The 16,850-nt window shown below is 34.4% G+C and overlaps 2 protein-coding genes across 2 annotated transcripts; one reads left to right on the top strand and one right to left on the bottom strand.

Moving 5' to 3' along the window:
• The first annotated feature begins 201 nt into the window (after positions 1–201).
• Positions 202–1,846, top strand: LOC145588336 (protein HIGH ARSENIC CONTENT 1, mitochondrial-like). Its single transcript, XM_081644977.1, has 6 exons — positions 202–504; positions 613–693; positions 773–846; positions 1,018–1,088; positions 1,336–1,389; positions 1,486–1,846. The coding sequence occupies exons 1-6, from the start codon at positions 488–490 to the stop codon at positions 1,588–1,590; spliced, it is 402 nt and encodes a 133-aa protein (XP_081501103.1). The 5' UTR covers positions 202–487; the 3' UTR covers positions 1,591–1,846.
• Positions 1,847–2,061: 215 nt separating this feature from the next.
• Positions 2,062–6,665, bottom strand: LOC145588335 (peptidyl-prolyl cis-trans isomerase CYP21-1-like). The gene is made up of 7 exons (XM_081644976.1): positions 6,361–6,665; positions 5,429–5,501; positions 4,033–4,080; positions 3,770–3,793; positions 3,471–3,653; positions 3,272–3,347; positions 2,062–2,565 (listed from the first exon to the last, which is right to left on the bottom strand). The coding sequence occupies exons 1-7, from the start codon at positions 6,460–6,462 to the stop codon at positions 2,394–2,396; spliced, it is 678 nt and encodes a 225-aa protein (XP_081501102.1). The 5' UTR covers positions 6,463–6,665; the 3' UTR covers positions 2,062–2,393.
• Positions 6,666–16,850: the final 10,185 nt, after the last annotated feature.

Genomic DNA, 16,850 nt, shown 5'->3' with positions numbered 1-16,850 from the left:
AGCCAATACCCATGTGATTACAAAACGTTTCATGCTGAAAATCAGTCAATAGCATTAGACAGTGATATAAACACACTGCTAGTTTATTCATATTAGTCGGCAAAATAATAGCTAAAAAATATTAGCTTGTAATTTTAATGTCCAATTAAATCACCATGTTGACTGTGAACAAGTTCTAGAACCAAAGTAATTAAGCACTATAGTTTTAATTTAGATACGTTTCTTTATTAAAATTTTCTTCTGACATGTTCCTTGAAGTTTCTTTTGCTAAGCTAAATTTGGAGCAAATAAACTCGGATGCATGTTATATCACTGTCTAAATCTTTTTTAATCTAATTAATTATTCTATATTTAACATATAATATAATTTCATTATTCTTCTCTCTCTAAACTCTATGTATGTATATATAAAAGCTACTTAGGAACGTCAATTTATACAAAATCAAACAAATTGTTAAGAATTTTAAGTTAGAATACCTCTTGATCAATGGATACTTCCAAAGGGTGAGATTTATTCGTTCTAAATTATTAATACATTCTTCTTTATTTGTATTTATTTTGGTATTGTTTGCACCCTTAGGTTGAGACTTCAATTCATTTTGCATATTGCAGGCCTTCAGAAGAAGCTAAGAGTGTTGATGTTTACACTGCCAAAGGTCTCCTTAGTACCGGATATCGGTATCTAGATGTAAGGTACGGTAACAAATTAGGAGTTTTAATCTTGAATTTTCGCGTGTTTAGGATAACAAAAGGCTTGCATCATGATCTGTAGGACAAAGGAGGAATTTGATAAAGGACATGTTGAAGGTGCCCTTAACATCCCTTACATGTTCATAACTGAAGAAGGTATGTACATGAACCTGAAATTAAAACATGAACACAACCTGCTCACAATGGTATTTTAGGCACGGCAAATTACGAATAGAATGAATATTTAAAACTGTATAACTGATGTAACTAAGGCTTTGTTGTTGTTGTATAACTGATGTATGCATCGTGATGTATTTTCTATGACAGGGCGAGTGAAGAATTCTGATTTCATTTCACAAGTTCTAGAAGTTTGCAACAAGGATGATCACTTGGTTGCGGTAAGACATTCTATTTGCTACTAGGCCTACAATTGACTGAAAGATAGGAAGTACTCCATAACATTGTGAATTTTGTGACAAAAAGTACTCTAGTCAATTTTGGACCATACATTAATTTTATCTCAGTGATTTAGAATATGCCATAGTTTTACAACTTCGTATTATAGATCAAAATTAATGTTTTTTCTTGAATTATTGTTTTAAGTTATAAAATAGTGTATTGATGATGATCACGGTTTTCGCTCAGGCTTGCAACAGTGGGGGTAGAGGCAAGAAAGCAACAATTGATCTGCAGCATGAAGTACGTAAATTATTCTTTACACAAGTAATTAATAGTAGTCTATTGGTTTGTTAATCAGAAAATACTAATTTACTTAAATAAAATTCTGTGTAACAGGGATTTGAGCATGTTGCTAATGTCGAAGGGGGATACTCAGCCTGGGTAGACGCCGGATTTGCTGGTGATAATGCAGCAAAATTAGCTTGCAAGTACCGTCCTTGAAATTTCCCTATTGCTTTATTTTGTATCAAGGCAAGTTTAAGTAATGTGCTTGTATTAACTTAATACTGCTGTGTACCGCGTTTCAATTTATCAATCATTTCTCTATGTATTAACTTAATCTTGTCGTAAGTTCCCCTAAAGTCAATTACCATGTAAGTTCTAGTGTTCTACCAATTGCTTTTGTATGAGCAAGCATTTTGTGTTCTGCTGTTTACATGATTACATCCATAGTCAACTGTGGTTTCATTTTAAGTCATACTCCCACTGTAAGCTATGTATTATCCACGGTCACAATCGTAGGTGCTCAAGCTATCGATTGGGGAGATGGATAGATAAGACTACTACTTGTTTGATAACGATGCTGTTTCCAGACACCATCCTGTTAAAAAAAAGTTATAAAACCAAATAGAAAGTAATTGTAGCTACAAAAATATATAGGTAACCTTCAATCACTTTAAATTTTACATGGTAGACAGCAAAATATTGAGGCACGAGAGTTGACTTAGTAAGATTTTCATATCATGACTCATCCACTCATTTATGCCAATTTTGATAAATGAATTCAACATGTATCATTTACAAGCCTATATTACAGGGTTCTACAAGCTAACAACATAAACAGAACTAGAATTTGCCTAATTATCAAGAAACTCTTACAGGATCAGAAGCAGACATGTAAAGCCAACCTAGATTTCAGCTTTCTTTCCCCGCCGTGACATGTATGAACAACATACAACATAAAATCTTACGCTTAGCCAACTATTAACTGAACCTTCTACACTTGGAAATAAGCAAATTCTTAATTAAAGTTTAGACATTTCCTCATCCCATTTGCTATTGGGTATCTCTCCGGAATCAGCTATGACCACCTTCTTCCTAGGTTTTCCACTATAAGTTCCAGCTCCTCCTTCAATGGCATATACAGTATCCATGCCTTGTAAAACCTTCCCAAAGACAACATGCTCGCCATCCAACCTGAGCATTTTGAAATAGGCATAAATAACAAAAATTTCAGAAAGTACGGAAGATTCGACTCAGAATCACAAATATAGCTCTTGTATCCCAAGACTCTTCATGCAAAATCTTAGAGAAACTAGAAAGAGATAAAGAAGGCTTTTGGCGTTTCATTTCCAAGTTCCCTATTTGAACCAGCTTTCCTTAAAAAATGAGCAAAATCCAAATATTCCCACAGAATGTAAATTGGAAAGAGGAAGTCCTTTTACAAATTTTGTTCTAGCAGACTGTTGATTGAAAAGTTCACTTGCCACAAATTTGTATATATTTTTTAGCAAGGGGTATAAATTAGAAGATCCGCCTCCTAAGCATATTACCTGAAATGATAGATCTCTAAAATGAATTTCCTTATTTCCTTCGCAGCCCTCTAGCAAGATAGTTTGCTACCTTGTTGCAATTACACGAAAAACAGACAGAAATAGAAGAAAAGCAACTACAAACAATTCACATATTCCTAATATAAATAAGATGATACAAGCAAAAATGATTTCAAACTCTATAAAATCATCTCAATTTAAATTTAATGAAAGTATGGTTATGTGTCCTCGATTTTACTAGATAATATGATCTGAAAATTGTGATACTCCTTTTCAGTAATTATAGCTTATTTTTTCTGTTGGGGCCGGGGGTATATTTTTCAGCAAGTAGGGGAGTAGATGTGACATACCAGCTTGCCTTCACTGTGGTAATAAAGAATTGTGAGCCATTGGAATTAGGTCCAGAATTCACCATAGACACAATACCTATTAAAAAAGGTAAACACAGAGAAAAGATCAGTTGGTAACAAGCATCAGGACAAAAGTTTGGAAATAAGAGTGCAAAGTAATTTAATAGTACAACTACAATGAATCAGTTAGATCAAGTACCTGCATGCCAATGTTTAAGTTTGAAATTCTCATCAGGGAAGGTACTGCCATAAATCGATTCTCCACCCTTCCCATCACCATGAACAATATCACCACCTTGAATCATAAACCCGGGAATTATACGATGGAAAGGTGTTTTCTTATAATGTAGAGGTTTACCACTTGTGCCCATTCCCTTCTCTCCTGCAATCAGAAGCAGGATATTAGACCCCAAAAGGACAAATGGACAATTATTTAAAACCAATAGTTTTAAGGAGAAATCAGTTCAAATTTTCAGAGGTGAGAGAGAATATTTGTACCAGTACAAAGAGCTCTGAAATTTTCTGGAAATAAAACAGCACAAAAAAATAGAGTTAGATTTGATGCATAGAGTGGTGAAAGGATTCATTTTCAATGAAAAAAGCAATATGGTGAAAACTGGAACTGAATGCAGTAAGTGTAGTCATATGGTGATAGAAGTGAGTTGAGTCATAATAAGACCATAATATTCACTAAAACAAAAGCAACTGCCTGCCTGAACTTGTGTAAAAGAGTAGAAAACCATGAAGAAGAAATTACCTACCAGATGTTTTTGGAACAACAGTACCAAATAATCCAATCACGATTCTACCTGTCAAAATTGTGAGTTAATAAGCTTGAGAGACCAAAATAACAAACCCTACGTACTTATTATTTTAAGATATTAGAAATAAATAGACATTTTCCAGTATCAGATATCCAAGAAAAGCCTTGAGTTCACCAGGAGTCGCCAGATAGCAGTTGACTTGGAAAGAATACATGTAACTATTAGGAGTGCACTATAAACAAATTTTAAGAGATTAAACCAAATAATTACACTTACACGAAGCAAGAGACATCAAAGTTGGTGTGGCAAGGGTAAAAAGAAAGTGAAGCACAGTTTAAGACATTACTGAAAAGGAGAAGAACATGGGATGCATAAGAATGGTCACTAGATAGGAGCAAGAAATTGCTTTGACATGTGGTCAATCCGGATCATGTTATGTACCAAAATCAAATATGTTAATAGACTGTATCAAATAGCATGCATCAACAACTGCAAAAACTCATAACTCACTCAAAAACCTCAACTAAAGGGCCAGTTGACAAAGTACAGCAGTGGGCCTATTTAGGAAGCAAGCTGGAGAAAAAATAGAAATGAAGCAGAAACCCTGAATCATCCATAGAATCTTTGGTACAGTTTATTCGAGTAGCAAAACACTGAAACACTGTTTTTTGAACATAATAAATACTCTTCGGCAAAGAGGGATAACATAGCAACGACCAAGTTCAGCCTCATAGAAGTGAATTCTCTTCACTTTATGCCAAGTAAACCTAGTGAAGAAGCACCAGAGACATCAAAAGTTCCCCAAATTTTATAAACAATTCCTTAAATGATCAAACACTGGTGCACTCCCTTGCTCATTGTCTCATTTTAAGGATTATGTCGCACATTTGAAATAAAGAAAGTACTGTCTTACCACTTGACAACTACCCACTAACCAGTAAACATGACCTACAGCCAAAGAATCCTACATTATGAGCCCTCGAGAAGAAGCAATTCAAACCATATTCTAGCAAGTTCTGACTTCTTTTCTCAAATCTCCACCTTATTTTATTTTACTTTTATTGCAGAATTGCCTTGAATTCATAAAGCCCTCACGAAGCCTTAGATGCACTCAGAAAACAAAGCAATACCTCTCAAATAAATATCTCCTTCTCTAAAATGAAATAAGCATTTTTAATGAAACTCACGAATGTCGGTCTAGTTACACAGTCCCCACCCCCACCCCACCCGGCACCCCCCTCTCTCCAAAACTAAGCAACCCTAAAAAGGAAGTGAAGGAAGAAAACAAAGAAGGGAAATAACAAACTAAATCATTTAGCCATGCCCATGGTGAAGTTCACAATGATAGTGGTAGTAGTAGTAGTAGTATAGATATGCATTATGGAGTACATACCTAATCGTTGATCATCCATGTCAACATCCAAAAACACTCTGTGAGTAATTTCAAGATCCTCCTCAACTATGCCCTGCACATGAAAAGGACAGGATGATTTTTCTCAATGCAAACAACAAAGTAACATCCAGCCTCTAAGTTAATAACCCACATTCTTGGACACATTAATTATAGAAGGAAAAAAACATCTTAACTACTCCATATAAGCTTATTGCAACTCAAATTGCACGAAGACACTAAACATCTCTAAGTCTCTTTTTTTCTAGCATAGCACAACAGCATATAGCAAAGATCTAATCCTGCTCCATTCGCCATTCAGACCACAAATATCATCCAGTTAATCAGAGAAAGGTTACAATGTTCAGCACTATCAGGTATCAGCAGCAATATTAAGGTAATATCGCCGTCGTTAAAGCCGAGAAAAACTGATTTCTTTTCCCAAAGGTCCAACTTACTCAAATCGGCAAACATTTACTTTGCCCCGCCATCCCATCTCACCAATTAAACCCATCTTTCAAGCTCAATTCTCCCACATGAACACGATTACATTTCATAGACTCCTCATTTGACCATGACTTAGAGGCAAAATCCTAAATCACTATCACTAATTTGAATTTTGTGAGCATGAATTTAGGATCGCCCAAATGTTACTCATATTTCCAATTGTAGCCTCAATTTCGCCCAACAATAAGCAGTTCCTCAATCGTATCAATCAAACATTCAATCGAAATTAAAAATAAAAACCCTAACAGATTTACATTACGAAACGCCAATAAAACAAATAACACAGATTCTACATTAAAACACGAAATCAGCAGTCAGTAGCAAATTCATACAAAACAAATTGAAAACCTAAAAACTGCAGATAATATAAACCAATACAAATCGGAAATAAATGCATGAAGTAGCAGAAAAAAGGAGAGAGAAAAAACCTGGAAAGTGAAGGAAATGGTGAAGATGAGAAGAAAAGCAGCAACGATGAGAATGTAAAGCCATCGACGTTGAGCAAATGCAAAGATCTCTCTTCGCATCATCACTGTATAAATTTAAATCTTGTTGTGTTTTTCTGGGAAATTAATGATCAATAATTCATCACAAATTCAAGAATATAAATTCAATCCCTCACTCTCTTTCGTTTCTCTCTCCTGACGAAAGAATTGGTAGAGTGTCAGAGAGTGTTAAGTAGTGATTCATCAATTTTCTTTCTCCGCTGTTTTTTCTGGGAAATAACTTCCGATTTCCGAAACTCTTACTCCGTATTTGTTTTGTTTTTTTTTTTTTTTCCCTTTGGGAGTGGGTCTTGGACACATTGGGCCGGCCCAAATGTAACTTACGAAACTCTTATTTCTTTTCCTTGTGCAACCTCTTGTCTTGTCCTTCGCCCAATCGCCCCTTTCCTCAGCTCGTTAAGTTTATTTTTAACTCCCTCCGGCTTCCATAGGTTTAATTGGCATTTAAATATGCGAGTATGATTCTTGAAAGGTGAGTTGAATGGGGTAAAATATTGTGTAAGGGTGAATTTATTCCTCAAAGTTCAAATTGTGCTATATTAGATTTTCACTAACATATTTTTGGGCTAATATTAAAAAAATAGATAAAAATTAATCAATAAAAGCTGGACACTTGGCAGGGGTGAGTCTTGAGTTGAGTTTTGATCTCAATCAAGTGCCCTTTCCCTGAGAGGGCTACACTAGTTTATTCTTTATTGCATAAGACCCGAAACAAATTCAAGTCAATACTCGTGTCAAGACTTGCAATAAACATGCACCGAAGTTTGTTGAATTTTTTAAAAATATTAGAGAATAGAGGTGGTTAGTGGGGTAATACGGAGAAGTAAAAAGTAAAGGATGTAAAAATTATTTTTTAAAAAAATAATAGTGGAAACCGTATAATATAAGGAGAAAATAATTTTAAAAAGAACATAGTTCAAATAAAAAAGTGATGGACATAATATTTAAGATAAAATGGCCAATTTAGAAAATTAATGCATTTGGGAGTTACGTGTTTCATGAGTGATTTTTTGCTCTTTATAATCTTTTCAAATGAGCAAAACTGTATGTTGACTGATCAATTATTATCATAGAATTATCATATCATAGATATTTCCATTTAGTTGAATTGTTCAACCAATAGAGTATATTAGTATATATATGCTCATATTTACTACGGAATAGTAGGTAAGATGCATGGGAGATTGGGAGGTAGCATGCAAGTAGGTAAGAATTGAGATGCACGAGAGGTAGGCACGTACAACCATAAAAAGACAAGAAAAAAGAATCCTACATACTTACAAATGAATCAAGTCATAAAAAGGTAAATTACATGTTTAATTCACCTTGTATTTGTTTTCTGATATGGTATGAAATTATTTTTTTCTTATTAGAACTTTTTTTTTGTTTGAACAAGTTTATTTGTCTAATTGACTAAAATTTAACCTTATATCAATAAAGAAAAAAATGTATCAAAAAGGGTTTTATAAGATTTGTATGAATTCAATTCGTAGTTTCCAAATACAAAGTATGTAATTTTCATACAAGTAATTTTTTTCATTGCAAAATTAAATTATTTAGCAATAAAAACTCATACATAAAACGATAAAATATAATCTAAACTTAGTGTATTATGATTTGATTTGAAATAAATAATAAGGTATGGAGTAATGGAGTATTATATTGAAATAAGGTGAAAGGGGTTAAGGGATATGAGATCGATAATCTTATCCAAATGAAGGGTTAATACATACTCTGCACTAAAGAGTAAAAGAGTAATTAAGAAGATAAACCATTAGTGTACTTATCAAGCTCCGTACGTTATCATCAACATGATAGCAACATGTTTGAGTATCTTATCAGTTATCACATCTTTCACCAAAGCTTATCAGACTCCACGTCCGCTTCTGTTACAGATTACATAAAGATAAATATATTATTCTTCTAATAAGATTAATACGGAAAATATATCACGCATATATTTTCCGATATTATTGATGATATCAAATCTATTAGGAAAAGATAATATAATATCTTAGTAATATCTTATTAATTGGCAAAGATAAATAATTGCTATATTGTTAGTATTATCTTAGGTAAGTATGATAAACTTCCTAAGTTAGATAGACTTTAGTCCTTGTGGCTCAAGGCAATTCTTGTATAAATATCTTATGATGGTGGAGGAATAAATCAAGCTTGGTTTGCTAATTATCGTAACATGGTATCGGAGCGGGTTAACTAAAATTTTTTTTTTTTTTTTCAATCATACCTTAAACAATGGGGGACACCCCACCACCTCCACCATATCGTGCTGCTGCTCCTTTCCCGAACCTCACTGCCGAGCAGTGGCAGGCTGTCATGGCAGTCATGGGTAATAATTCAACACCATCTCATCGAGTGAACGGTAAGTGGATTATCGACACTGGGTGTTCTCATCATGTCACCGGTGATCTATCTTGTTTGTTGGATGTGCACGATGTTCCTTCATGCAATGTTGGCTTACCAGATGGTCAAAACGTAGTAGCCATGAAAGAAGGAATTGTGAAAATAACGGAAAAAATTACTCTTTTCAATGTGCTTTATGTTCCTAAATTAAATTGTAACTTAATTTCGGTTTCACAATTATGCTCTACTAATAATTGTGAAGTCACAACTAACTCTCTAACATGTACTATACAGGACCAACGCACGAGGGAGGTGATTGGAACGGGTGATCTTAAGGATGGACTATACTATCTTCGGGAGGAGGAATCGATTGCGGCTATTTCAGTTGAAGATACCCTAAAACTTTGGCATAAGCGGTTGGGCCACCCTTCCGAAAAAGTTGTAAAGCTACTTCCTTTTTTAAGCAATTCTAGTGGTCATTTAAATAAAGATTGTGAAGTGTGTCATCGTTCTAAGCACACTAGAGACAAATTTCCTTTAAGTGATAATAAAGCTTCTCGTATTTTTGAAGTAGTACATTGTGATTTATGGGGACCCTATGATGAACCCTCCTCGTGTGGTGCACATTATTTTTTAACCTTGGTAGATGATTTTTCTCGTGCCGTTTGGATATATTTGCTACTTGATAAAACTGAGGTGTTTAAGATGTTTATGTCATTTATTGCCATGGTTGATAGACAATTTTCTCAGAAAATAAAAATTGTCCGGAGTGATAATGGTACCGAATTTTTTTGCATGAAAAATTATTTCCTTGCCCAGGGTATTATATTCCAAACCTCATGTGTAGGCACTCCTCAACAAAACGGGAGGGTAGAGAGAAAACACCAACACATTCTCAATGTTGCTCGTGCTCTTAGATTTCAGGGGGGGTTACCAATATATTTTTGGGGAGAGTGTGCTCTTGCGGCAGCTCATATTATTAATCGTACACCTTCTGTGCTTTTAGACAATAAAACACCTTATGAATTGTTGTTTGGAACCCCACCTCTATTTAGTGAATTGCGTGTGTTTGGCTCCTTGTGTTTTGCTCATAATCAAAAGGCGAAAGGGAATAAATTTGCAAGCCGTAGTAGGAAGTGTGTTTTTGTTGGGTATCCCTTTGGGAAGAAGGGATGGTATTTATTTGATTTAGATAAAAAGGAATTTTTTGTGTCACGTGATGTGCGTTTTTTTGAGGACGTTTACCCTTATTTGGATGCCGAAAGCACCAACATTGATACTACTACGGATGGCATACAAGCTACAATAAATATGGGGGAAAATTGTGACAATATCCCACCCATATTCGACAGTGAGGAGGGGCAGCCTAGGCAGCAGCCTACGGACCCAGCCACCCCTCCCTCACCGCAGCAGGTGGCTGCGCAACACCACAGCCCTGCCACGGCTGCCTCCCCCACCTCGGCAGCAGCAGGGGCTGATCAGCGTGAGGACACCACGGCCCCCGAGTTAATGGGGCGTGGTCATCGTCCTAAATATGCCAACACCAAATACCGTGATTTTGTAACTCATACTCATGTGGCGCGAAATAGTCCATCCGAAGCTTCACTTAATCCAATTGCTACTCCTCCCTCAGGTATGCCGTATCCTATAGCACATTATGTTAGTTGTGATAAGTTTTCTGCAAAACACCGAAATTTTGTTGCAGCTATTACAGGAGGGAAGGAGCCTCGATCATTCAAAGAGGCAATGCAAGATCATGGTTGGAAGATGGCCATGAAAGAGGAAATGAGTGCTCTAGAAGCCAATGGCACATGGACACTAGAGAAGCTTCCTCCCGGAAAGAAGGCTCTTGGGAGTCAATGGTTGTACAAAATTAAATATAACTCTGATGGAAGCATTGAAAGATTGAAAGCAAGATTGGTTGTTTTTGGTAACCACCAAACCGAAGGCATTGACTATGATGAAACTTTTGCCCCGGTTGTTAAGATGACCACAGTTCGTGCATTTCTCGCCATTGCCGCCTCCAAAAATTGGGAGCTCCATCAAATGGATGTTCACAATGCGTTCCTACATGGTGATTTAGATGAAGAAGTTTACATGAAGCTTCCTCCGGGTTTTTCTACCGATGAACCGGGCCTTGTTTGTCGTCTTCGAAAGTCTCTATATGGCCTCAAGCAAGCTCCTAGATGTTGGTTTGCCAAATTGACTGCGGCATTAAAAAAATATGGTTTTATGCAGTCTTACTCGGATTATTCTCTCTTCACTTACACAAATGGATCTGTTCACCTCAATGTTCTTGTTTATGTGGATGATCTTATTGTTGCAGGGAACAATTCTACAGCTTTGAAATTGTTCAAAAATTACTTAAGTTCTTGCTTCCATATGAAGGACTTGGGTGTGCTAAAATATTTTCTTGGCATTGAGGTAGCAAGAAGTAGTTTCGGCTTGTTCTTATGTCAACGCAAATATGCACTTGACATCGTCTCGGAGACAGGACTCTTAGGGTCAAAACCGGCAGCAACCCCTATGGAGCAAAATCATCAATTAGGCCGAGCAAATGGCCCTATCCTCGAAGATCCGGAGCCTTATAGACGCTTGGTTGGTCGTCTAGTGTATTTGGCAGTGACGAGGCCTGATTTAACATATTCCGTTCATGTCCTTTCTCAATTTATGCAAGCTCCTCAACAAGCTCATTGGGATGCTGCGATCCGGGTTGTGCGTTACTTGAAGAGTACACCGGGACAAGGGATATTGCTGAGTGCGGACAGCAACCTCACGCTCGAAGGGTGGTGTGATGCGGACTGGGCAGCGTGTCCTTTAACGCGTCGTTCAGTCTCGGGTTGGCTTGTTTTTTTGGGTCATTCACCTATTGCGTGGAAGTGTAAGAAGCAGCCTACGGTGGCAACCTCATCAGGTGAATCGGAGTATCGGTCTATGTGCGCCATCACTATGGAACTGAAGTGGCTACGGGGTCTACTTTTGAGTTTGGGTGTGCAACATCCTCGTGCTATACCAATATATTGTGATAGTCAAGCGGCTATACATATTGCTCAAAACCCCGTATTTCATGAACGCACAAAACATATCGAAGTGGATTGTCATTTTGTTCGGGATGCAATTCAAGAAGGTTTGATTGTTCCTCATCATGTGCGTACAAACGAGCAATTGGCCGATTTATTTACTAAGGCACTAGGAAAACAACAATTTGATTACCTACTTAGCAAGTTGGGCATCTTTGACCCAAGTGCTCCAACTTGAGGGGGGGTATTAGGAAAAGATAATATAATATCTTAGTAATATCTTATTAATTGGCAAAGATAAATAATTGCTATATTGTTAGTATTATCTTAGGTAAGTATGATAAACTTCCTAAGTTAGATAGACTTTAGTCCTTGTGGCTCAAGGCAATTCTTGTATAAATATCTTATGATGGTGGAGGAATAAATCAAGCTTGGTTTGCTAATTATCGTAACAAAATCTCTAACAACTTCCTTCAATTCCGTCACTTCTTTTTTTTATTGTGGATAAACTATTTCACATACAAACATTACTTGAATTGATCATAGATATGGTCCGTATATTTTGATACGAAGATCATGATTTTTTAAGCTTCTAGAAAAAGCAGAACAGGAATTAGCAGAGCAAATTTCAACATATCAGAATAGCAACTTCCAACATTGCATAGAAGAGCAAAGTAGAATAGCTCAAAAAAAAGTGGCCAGAATTTTGTATAAGCCTATCAACTTGTTTTGAAAAAAACCAATTTATTTGTATTATTAAAATGTAACGCAAAAAGGAAGTCAAAAATTGCCAACTTCAGCCAAGAAAATGTAGGTGTGTTTGTCTGAATGCATTGAAAATAAAGGGAATGATTGATTTTGATTTGAGAGGATAGCTTGATCAGTCTCTTTTACCTTATGGGTGCACCCATGACCCATGACCCATGACCCATCCAGTTGTAGTCAGCTTGCTTGTGCGCTTCATAATGATATCATAGACGTAAACTTGTACTGCCCATCTCGTCTAAGCCGTCAATATCTCATCGTCTTTAATTACTCCAAAGTGGCCTGGATTAAATTTGGCTACATTATATTGACACTCACTGGAAATTTACTACATGCATGTGTACGGAATATAAACCAAAATGAGTAACCATTCCTTTAGTTTGTTATTTCCATATGAATATAAATTCGCTCAATGTTCATCTAGCGTTATTAGATGTAGACGACATTTCATTCATTCTACATTTTGAATGTTACTTGAAACTTATATAAGCTCATTGAGTTATTGCTCTCACACAGTCACACTTATATTAATTAAAAGAATTATTATTATTATTATTACTTCAGTACTTTGAACAAATAAAAAGGACGGAGGAAATACGTTAAAAGTTGAATTGTTTGGTTTGAATCATTCATTTGATTTTGGCTCACCGACCTTTGTTTAATTTGATATTGACATACCTTTGTGTGATAAGAGCATCAAAAAAGTGTGATATCAAATGAGTGTGGTAAAATCATTTTTCTCACAATTATCACGATTATAAACTATGTGTAAATCATAAATCAATGTCACATATGTAGCTATAACACTATGTAGATACCAATAATGAAGGGGTAAAATGACAGGGGAAGGGATGTGAGGGAAGGGATAAGGTGACCCTGGCCTCCATTTTCCTGCTTTCAAATATTTGAGAGATTTGGTTTATTATAAGGGAAATTGAAGGAAAATTGATCATTCCAATTACCTCTGATGATCTTTACTTATATTGTATATTCAAATAAATAAATAAAAAGAAAACAACACATCCTTTCTTTTCTCTTATCTCCCTTTCCCTCCCTTTCTCTCTATAGTGTTGTGTAAACACATAGTATTTCTTTTTTACCTGATCAACAGAGTCAATAGGATTTTAAAAGCATCCAAGAAATCAGCAATACACATGCACCAAATTGTGGGGCAAGTTAATAAATAATTTTATTGATTTGATAATTGACTGTGAAAGTATTTGATAGTTGATAAGTTCTCAAAATGACTAGCTATTACAAGTTGCACCACTAGCACCACATAAACTATATGGCTTATCAATGATATTTTTAGTACTTTTTGGAGAGATTTTTTTTTTTTTTAAAACCCTGTTTATCCAAGCTTTGTTAGTTTGTTGGCTCCATAATAGAAGTTTAGAACTAATTAATGAACTGAATAAATAAGATATATGGTACATGGAGAAAATATGATTTGAATTGTAAGAACAAATTAAATGATATTTCCTCCATCCCTAAATTACATTTTTACTTCTAGTATTTATTCCTCACATAATAGAGAGAAGTAGGAATGCAATTTAGGGATGGAGGGAGTGCATGAAAGTTGCAATATTTAATTTTGAGATTTTTACTAGCTCACTCTTTGCATTCATTCAATTTTTTTACAATTATATTCTCATTTACTTCATATCTATATGACAATATATTATCATTTGTTATCATCTTATACACCATCTTGCATCAGTTGGATGTGTGATTACATTTTTTTTTTTTTTTTTTTTTTGAAGAATATCCTCTTCAACGAGTATCTTAATTTCTCCTATACTTCGTATATAAAAACAAAGTACCATGCATATGGTCCCTTTATTGAGTTCTCATTTTCCTTTTCCACTAATATTGAGAATGCTCAAATTGTTTCAACTAATCAACCAACTAATTAATTAAAAAAGAGCATCGCGACAATAACTTAGAAATAATAATTGTATAAAATATAATTTGTATATTGTTTCTACTTGTACTTTAGTAAATCTTATACCATGTATGTAGTCAAAAGTCAATGAAAAAACAAGTAGTTGTACACATTCACACATTATATTGACAGTTTGACACAGTTACTTTACACCCTATTAAAAAAAATAGTCTAAAAAATTACTGCGTATCATCCCAAATAAATTACTCCATAACATAAATTGGAAAATGAATTTGGCTTTGTTTGGACAAAATTGATGACATTTGATTGTGTAAGTACCACGGCCTACGTACATTATACGAGTAATAATTATAAAGAAAAAAACAAAAATGATGAAGTTTGATTGTGACATACTTTTTTATCATTACTACTACGTATTTACTATTGTTATTTTGTTAATAACAGATCAACTAAAAACACCATGAAATGAAACGAAGCGAAAACGAATATGGAAACAATATACTAGTGTATATGATTAAAATATGGAGACTTAAAGTGAAGTCACACAAAACAGCTAAGCCAGCTAATAGTATAGTGGCGTCTAATTAAAGTATCTTAATCCCATGTTTTTATCTTCCTTAACAGGGTTAACAATACCAAGTTGCAAAATTAGAAAGCTACAATGTGGGAAGCTACGAAGCTGCCTCGGCTTGGCTTTGATCGATCGCGTTGGCTCCTAGCTCATTCAATCTACAAGAAAGCTACAATGTGGGAAGCTAGGAAGCTGCCTCGGCTTGGCTTTGATCGATCGATCGCGTTGGCTCCTAGCTGATTTAATCCGTGGCTCGCAGCCGATGCCATTCAACTTGCTAAAAGTGTTAAAGTATCATGCATCACGCCACCCTACTATATAAAACGTGTGCTAGTTAATTAATTAAATAAAATAAAAGAGTGCTCATTGCTTTTAAGTTTTCTGTATTTCTTGCTTGTTGATTTTGTGATGTAACAATAATATAGTCCAAATCTATGTCCCCATCAATATATATATATATATATATATATATATATATATATATATATATATATATATATATATATATATATATATATATATATATATATTTATATATATTTAAAAAAACAAAATCTATGTTCCCATGGATGATTCAGTTTGCAGGCAACATGACAACATCCCTGTTGAGCAATTTTTTTTTTTTTTTTTTTTTTTTTTTTTTTTTTTTTTTGGTAATAGAGTAATAATTCATATGGAGTAGTTACTATCAATATTTACCAAACAAACTTTATAACCATTTCAATTTGGTTGATTATTGATCAACAAATGATGAAGTCGTATATCACAATATTACAATAATTATGTGTCGTATGTGTCTGTTCTGTATATATTGTTTCTCAAATTAGCCCAACTCAATGTTATATTGATTTGCCAGAGTTGTATACTCCTCTTATTCTTGTTTGATTTATTTGAAAAAGACATGATCTTGTGGGAGAAACAATGTAAATTTTAATAGCGACGTGCATAAAGCCATAAAGTAGTTTATGTGAGAGAAAAAGAGGCTGAATTGATGTAAAAAAAAAGAACCGTAGGTTAAACCTTTAGTTGTGAGTAGATTATTGACTAATCAATAAATACAGTAAAAAAAGAAAATGAGTAAATCCGAAATCTTATCACTAACATAATGTATTGCATTTGCATATTTCTATCATCACGATTAAACTATAAAGATCAGACATGAACAAAAAGTTCTTATTAACATATACAATTTATAGTCATGTCAATAATTTTTGTGTTATAAAAGATGCAAAAAAATAAAAGAAATTTAAAAAATACTCACACGAAATTTACATGGTTCACCAACAATGTGCAAGTTAGAGTTATTATTTTAATGATTTTTTACAGGTATTATTTTATCTGTATTGAGGAAAACATATTACAAATTACAGAACAGATTCAGAATAATCAACAATCAAAAACATAATTATCGACATATTATAATCGATCTCATATTATCTCAAATCTTATATTGTCAGACGTACATTCTCTCTAACAATTCAGATAGTTTAAGACCCTCTCCAATGGTGAGGCTCAAGTGAGTATTTTTAGGAGAGAGAGAGAGAGAATTTTTTTCAATATATACCAATAAGTTGATATCTAAACTTAGCAACTCCAAAAGAAAGTTGCTAAGTTTAGATACTCAATTTGAGTCTCATTTGACAAAAAGTGTGGGCTCCTTGTCAATATTCTAATATATTTTGTAATTTATTTAAATTTACCCTTTTTTTATTATTTTTTAATCTTACAATACTTGATATTATAAAAGAAATGGATTTGGTGAGCCATAAATGAAAGTGGCATTTGT

This window comes from Chenopodium album, chromosome 17 (genome assembly GCF_948465745.1).
Source record: "Chenopodium album chromosome 17, dcCheAlbu1.1, whole genome shotgun sequence".
In the NCBI taxonomy this organism is placed as follows: Eukaryota; Viridiplantae; Streptophyta; class Magnoliopsida; order Caryophyllales; family Amaranthaceae; genus Chenopodium; species Chenopodium album.
This window is presented reverse-complemented; position numbering and strand designations above follow the sequence as displayed.